Source organism: Melospiza melodia, chromosome Z (assembly GCF_035770615.1).
Source record: "Melospiza melodia melodia isolate bMelMel2 chromosome Z, bMelMel2.pri, whole genome shotgun sequence".
In the NCBI taxonomy this organism is placed as follows: domain Eukaryota; kingdom Metazoa; phylum Chordata; class Aves; order Passeriformes; family Passerellidae; genus Melospiza; species Melospiza melodia.
In genome coordinates, this window is record NC_086226.1 from 56639327 (window position 1) to 56646513 (window position 7187).

The following is a 7187-nucleotide window of genomic DNA, read 5'->3' on the forward strand; positions in this document are numbered from 1 at the left end:
GGCAGGGCCAATGCCCTGATTAGGACACCTCAGCTCTTCTGCTGAATCCTCCTCTCTCTTCCTCTCTCCTTTTTTTCGTCTGCAGTTTGTGAGTCTTTCTGAAGAAGTGATTTTGCTGGGATAACACAGAGGTTGTGATATGGTTCCTTTCAATATTGAAATAATAAGGGTAGATTACTTCTACCTAAAGAGCTGTAAAACTACAGTTTAATTAACTACAATATATTTTAATCATCCATAATTTTTAGCTGTAGTTAATTTTTAAAAATGTGATTATTAGGACCAACAGAACTATTACCGTTGTATATTTTTTTAATTTTACTAAAAGAACAAGAAGCAGGAAGGCAGCTAGAATGTTTCCTTTAAAATCAAAAGCACCAAGAACAACTGCAAAATACAAGTGGAACAAGAATCAGTGCCATTAACTGTGATTATCAGGTTAATGAAGCAGAGTGGAAGCCCTACAAATCAACTAACTATTTATCATTCATTGTCTTTGCAAATAATTTTTATTTGTTTATTGTCTCTGTTTTACAAACATATGACCAGTTTTCCAGCCTGCTTTTGGCTGTTTAAGTAACATGAGGCAAAGAAGGCAGATGCATTCCAGAGTTCTTGGCATGCTGAAAAATATTGTTGAGCTGGGGGACTGCTGGAGGGAGGAGGCAGCTCCTTATTTGAGACTGTAGGAACAGTGGTTCATGAAAAGCAGGCTTCACTCCCCTGTGAGCCTGAGCTGTCTGTCCCAGTCTGTTATGCTGAGTTTGAGGAAGCCTCTGGCCAGCCCTGAAATCACAGGGGTTCAGAGTCTGCATGTGACTACCTTTAGCCCATTGCTGTGTGCTGTTCAGTCAAAGCATGGAACTGCCAACTGTATTTTGCCATTCATAAATTCCTTCTTCTAAACATGTAATATCAATATAAGGGTGTAATGAATAAGTTGCTGAGACATAGTATCTTTAATAGAATTACATTGTTCAGTATTGTTATGTTTTTTTCACGAGCCTTTTATTTTTTATCAAGGAACAATGCACTTAATTTCACATGCTCTTAATGGTGTAAAGCTTTCCAGACCTTGCTCTGAGCCTGCCAGTGACCTTAATGAATGCAGGAACAAACATCTTCACAAAATGCCATTTCACAGTTGCATTAAAGCTTAAAAGGGGTGAAAATTTGCAGTTGAGACATGTATGTATGGTAACATTTTACAGTGAGGGTCAAAGATCAAAGGCTGCAGAGAAGGATATGCTCCTCCATAAATCTTGGACATTTTTTTTTTCAAATTGCTAAAAAGTGTATCCTAGATGAAAGAGGACACGTCTACTTTAATGAAACCAATAGATGTTGAACATAAACATCTGTAGATAAATGAATAATATGAAATATGCCAGAACTGCAAACCAGAAAGAATGCTGTTATGCTTACTTCAGTTGTCTGAAACAGAAATAACTAAGAACAATTTATTCTGAGACCTCTTGCTCTGAGAGAAAATATGAACATACAAAGGAAGAACATCCTGCTGCAAATCTTCATAGGAACACAAATAATTCGGCTTACTCCAAAACCAATAATCTGATCAGATAAAAATTTAAGACCCATCCCTCTCTGTTCTTACAGACCCATGTTTTTGTATCACACAAAAGAACTGCAGACAATACAGGATGATGTATTTAAAATTTTTATTTGAATTTGTGAAATGTGTTTCATAACTTCTGCCACTGCCAGATGCAAATGAAGTCCAGGTGTTCAAAACTGTGGCTTTTCAACGTGTATTTCAATACAAAATTGTCATACAGTGCTGGAAGCTTTAAAACAGTGCTGAAAAGTCTTGGATTGAAAGCCAGTGTTGATCTGCTGAAGGCAGGAATCCCAAGTTCTTCCTGAGCAAAATCTGATTTCTTACCTTAGTGCACCCTGAACAACGATGTTTAAAAAAACACTGGCAAGTTTGTCTGATGAGCCAATAATAAGCTCCAGGATTTTTTGCAATCAGTCTGAGTTGTGTTTTGTTTTTTATTATCTTGTACTCAATGGAAATAGCACTTTTATATCCATCTCTAGTGTCAGGCAGTTTATTCTATGCTCTGATTTTCTACATAAGGTTTCAGATGTCCCACAAAGAAGCAACAGAAGCAATGCTTGTAATTCACCAGAGAGCTGTTCTTGTAGAGCACAAATTTACAAAAAAAGTATACACTGCTTCAGTGTCATATGTCAATAATCTGGGGTTTGTTTGAGAAATTCACTGTTTTAACTCCTGCCAGCTGCAAGATTGTATTAATGGGAACATGATCCAACCTGTTTTTATCAAGGTGCAAAAAATGAACTTCATTGCCTGGAATGAGAATAACATGTAAATTATTGAATAACATATTTATTTATTCAAAGATGTAAGTGTATTGAAGCAGCATTCTGACTACCTACCAGTTACCACACAAATGTGTACTAGTTCTGTAGACTGCACGTATTCTGTATTTTAAGCAATGACAAAGTGTTTTTTAAATTATATTAAAGAAGCAAGGAACATTGACACATTTAACTACTTTAAATCTGCTGTAGCAGGATGTTTCCTAATAATGTGGTGACTGTCATGTTGCAATTCCCCCTTCATGCTCTCCCCCTCTAATAAAACCACATTAAATGTCTCAAATCACATGTGAATGCAGAATGTAGGTAAATACCACAATGTCAAGAAAACCCTCCAGACTTTGAGGCAGTTGTTCCATCACTGATCCAACCAATTTCTGCGGTACTGTGATCAGGTTTATGCCACCTCTGTGGGAGATGGGACTATGCAATGACACTCTGCAGATTTCTTCATGCGACAGAAATCACACAGTTCAACGCCAGACTGTCTCCTTGGGACCCACAGAGACAGAAGGCGAAATGGCAGCAAACAGCTAAAGGAGACAGTGGTGACTTTCACACAAAACAAAGCAGCTCACCTGGGCCTAAAATCAAAGCTCCTCCCTGCTGAGCAGGGTCTCCTTGAAAATCAAAAGCTGGGCCAGTCATTGCTCTCCATATACTTCTAATACTTCCCAGAAGAGTGTTTGATTTCACATGAGGGCTCCGAACTAAACAAAACCACAAAATACTTGTTATATGGAAATATGAAAGTATATAAGAGCAACAACAATTAACAGCTGCTATGAATACTTTAGAGATTCCTGAGTACCAGTGTTTCCACAAAATATAGCCTGCGAGGCACAATCTGGTGGGCAACTAATTTTCTCTTTATATTGTGATCACACAATTTTATCAGAGCATTTCTGTTTTGTTTGTGAAAGTCTAAATAAGGTGAGAAAATCATTCTTACCTGATGCTTTATTACCTTCACCTCTTTTCATCCCAAGTATTTTATAAATTTCTCTTTGTGGATCTACATACATTTCATGTGTATATCCTGTTAAACTGCAAAAAGGCTGCAAAATATAGGCATAGACATAGATAGACACAGAAAAATAAAGTAATATTTGTAAGGTTAAGGCAGTAACTAGCTAGGGTTTACTGACAACAGCAAAAATACCAACACCCTGCCAGCTTCATGCTCCCCCCTCTTATTTGAAAGCTGTGTATTTGTTAGTTATGTTAAAGTACAAAATTTTTAGCTTCAAAGCTTCTATTAAAACAAAGCTTCCAGTGAAATCAAGAAAGGATGTTTCCTTAGCAACCCCTGGTGGCTTTTAAACGGCAAGTTTTAATTATTTGCTTTAGTCATGTATTACTATTTGAATTGCCTCATGAACACTATCCTTTTTTCCTGATGCAAAAGACTACCTTTTCATGCAAACCAAATCCCTCAGTACAGACCAAGAGGACATAATAGAGGATTCACTGTATTTAATGACCACTTTATTTACCTTGATGTGATGATATGATGACTGTCCAATAACTATAAGCCTCACATTTGATTCCTAGAACAGAAGATGGGTATTGAAGCTGTAAAGAGGAAGTGGGTGTCCTACATGACTTCAAAACATTGCCAGAATCTGGTATGCCAAGTTAGTGATCGCAGTGCACTGACTTAAAATTATTTGACGTTAACATAACTTCCATGTTTGGAGACTGTACTTTTGTATATCACCCACAATTAGCAGCAACATTAATTTTTTAAGTGAAAAATTATTTTTAAATATAACTTTTAAATTACAGTTGTGTAATCTTTAAGTTTCCTGTAGCATTGATAGGATTGTCTTTTCAATTAATTGCACCATGATATGATTTTGGAAACTCAAAATTTCCACTCAATTGCACCTACATCCAAAGAAGAAGCACAAAAATTATGGTGCCCAAACATTTGGGATTTACATATATGGACCCATTGGTAGATATAACTTGCATTTATATGCACTGCTGTTTTTTGCAGATGCAGCCTTAGGCCTGAGTCTGTAAAACAGAGCCCAGAATTGAAGTTCATTTAGCTATCACTAAAACCAGTCCTAAATATAAGGTTGTTTTATTACATATTTGCCTTTCCCATATAAAATAATTTTGCTAGTTGTGAAAAGAAGCCCTCCTAAAATCAGAATCCTTGCATTAAGAAATGCCCATTCTTAACTGACATTTCAGACTCTCTAGATACATTTATTTGAGGAGCCAAATTAAGAAAATGTCCTTTTGAGTAACACTGATTAAACAGTTTAGAAGTGTCTGTCCTGAGAAGGGAACCTGACAAAGAAATTGCCCCTTTTTGTCCTCATAATTCCTAATCCATCTCAGATGGACTTAGATGGAGTTGCCATCAGCAATGACCTGAGTCTCTGTCATTGGCCACGCTGCTGTTGGGAATAAAGTACGGCAGATTTTCAATCAGCAGTCTAGAAGAGACAGATTGAACTTCCACATTTAGCAGGAGATCATTGTCTTCTCTGGCATCTCCTACCACCTAAAAAACTCATATCGATGGCAACCCCTGCCCCCTCTACTTCTGTTTTCTGTCACTGTCATTCCTGTTTATGCAGCTGCCCTGGAGAGCAGGACACACTCCTAATGTACTTTACATAACACCATAGAAAAAGATCCTATTTTTAATCCAGATAAATTTTCTGATCTTGTTCTGTGCACATCAGCTGGCCCTACTAGCATAATGGGAAGGGCGGTAGTTAGCAGTCAGAAGACAGCTGTCCAGGGCACTACTAATACTGAAAGAAAGGCCTGTCAAATGTTGTTTAACTGTTCTGAGCACAACAGTAAAAGGAGCACCAAGCTAATAGGGCAGGGAGAAATAATGCTGTTCCAACAGAGTGTGCAGTGCCATAAATCCTTTCCTGTGTCTCCTAGGCAGATTCATTACCGCTATTGTAGCAAACAATGAAAGTGCTTCTTCTGAGCCTTTTTTTTTTTTATTCCTCGAAGCTTTATGTAAGTGCGTAGCTGGACATAACAGATCTGCTTGATTGCGGCCACAAACACATTAAGAGCAGAGTACTTACTTGTAAAAATGCCTTGGGGACTTTTGCCAGATCTTCTACGTACTCCTTGCAGGTGTAACACAAAAAGTTCTGCAACGTACCCAATTGAATGTGTCAGAAACAGATACAACTGCATAGACAGGAAGCAGCAGACTTTGGACACACACCACTTTGGAGGTGATCAGGAACAAGGAATGGGAAAGATTCCAACCACAAAATTTGGATTCGGATACTGGTTTAACCCAAGCCTGAACAAGGACACTGGGCCTGCGGCCTTGCAAATATTTTTATCTCTAGATATTTTAGTAATGTGATAGCTGGCTCGACAGCCGGGAAATCAAGGAACACGATACTTGTTTCCCTAAACACCCGGCTGAAGAAGTATTTCCTTTCTGGTAAATAGTGTTTCACTTTACCAAAGAACAGGGGTCTCAGGAGCAGCACGGCTCTCCTTTGTGTACCTGCCCAGCCTGCTAAGCCCCCGCACCCCCGTCCTCCCACAGCCCCGCCGGGAGCCGGGCTGGGCCCCGCGACGGCCCCTCCTCACCCGCACGAACAGCACGATCGCTTTCTGCTCCGCGTACAGGGCCTGGAAGGGGACGCTCCTGCCGTCCGCGTCCAGCACCGGGCAGGGGGCGGCCTCCCGCAGCTGCTCCTGCTCCGGCCGCCGCCCGCAGCCCCGCTCCCGCCCGACCTGCTGCGTGACCGGGGGCGCCGGCGGCCCGGCCATGGGAGCGCGGAAGGGAAAGGCGGAGCTGGAGCGGAAAGGCGCCGGGCGTTGTGCGACGGCGAGGAAGCGACGGGCCCAGGACGGAGCGGAGCCGTTCGCTCCCGGCCGGGGGAGCGACCTCGGGCAGCCGCGCCGAGGCCCAGGAGGAGGCGGGGGATTCGGATGGAGAGAGCGAGCAGCCTGCGGCCCAACCCGCTGCGCGTCCGTCAGCCAGTGAGGGGTGCAGTTTGTGCCCGAGAAACACAGGAGAGTCACCCGGAGCTTCCCAGGAATGGTGTGCAAGCAGGAGCAGTGATATGGCCGCACGGCCCTCGAGGTCGGCGTTCTTTCTGCGGGAGGCCGCAGCCCTGCAGAGGGCCGTAAGCGAGATGGAAAACTTGTGGAGGAGTTGTCGAGCTGCTCGGTTTTTGTGTCAGACAAAAACCGCGTCAGACCCGGAGTCCCTGTTCATGCAAAAGCAGAGCTTCACAGTATCTTGACAGCTGAATAGCAGATGTTCGAGTGCACGCAGAAATGAGTGAACAGTTCTTACAAAAATAAAAACACTATGTCGTTGAAGAGTATTGTAGTATTTTAGATTGTTGTGTCAGCTGAAAGCTTATGAGAATGAGGGTACTTTTCTTACTGGGCAGAGGAAAAAGAAATATCAGAGAGAATAGGACTGGGGGGAATCCCGAGAATTTTTTCTGCTTTGTGAAACTGTCTGATTTTATTAATTCCAAAGTTTCTTTTGGCAGACTGTCGTGGGGTCTGTATGTTAGTGTGGTCCAAACTTACATCTCCTGTGCTTTGGGTTAAGCCGCTGCTTTTATATTACCAGGACTGAGCACATAGAACAGGTTAAGTCTTACATTTCAATATGTCCTCACAAGGACTTTGATTTGAAAGGTGATGAATTCAAATTAGTAAAGATTAGTAAAGAACTTCAGAAAATTGTGAAACTTACAATTCTCCAATGCAGTTGGACCCAATGATTTTAAAGATTTTTCCAACATAAGTAATTCTATGATTCTGGTAGAATATGGTCAGTTGTTTTCATCAGG

General features: G+C 41.2%; 1 protein-coding gene across 1 annotated transcript; it reads right to left on the minus strand.

Moving 5' to 3' along the window:
• Positions 1 to 1662: 1662 nt before the first annotated feature.
• Positions 1663 to 6217, minus strand: PRXL2C (peroxiredoxin like 2C). Its single transcript, XM_063179859.1, has 6 exons — positions 5962 to 6217; positions 5436 to 5504; positions 3864 to 3917; positions 3320 to 3425; positions 2946 to 3077; positions 1663 to 2335 (listed from the first exon to the last, which is right to left on the minus strand). The coding sequence occupies exons 1-6, from the start codon at positions 6142 to 6144 to the stop codon at positions 2208 to 2210; spliced, it is 672 nt and encodes a 223-aa protein (XP_063035929.1). The 5' UTR covers positions 6145 to 6217; the 3' UTR covers positions 1663 to 2207.
• Positions 6218 to 7187: the final 970 nt, after the last annotated feature.

Excerpts from the sequence above, each read along its gene's own strand:
- PRXL2C (XM_063179859.1), bottom strand. The coding sequence starts at position 6,144 with ATGGCCGGGCCGCCGGCGCCCCCGGTCACGCAGCAGGTCGGGCGGGAG. Across the intron at positions 3,426-3,863 it reads CATCATATCATCACATCAAG|CCTTTTTGCAGTTTAACAGG; the intron begins GTAAATAAAGTG and ends TATATTTTGCAG. Across the intron at positions 2,336-2,945 it reads AGCTTTGATTTTAGGCCCAG|GCAATGAAGTTCATTTTTTG; the intron begins GTGAGCTGCTTT and ends TTCTCATTCCAG.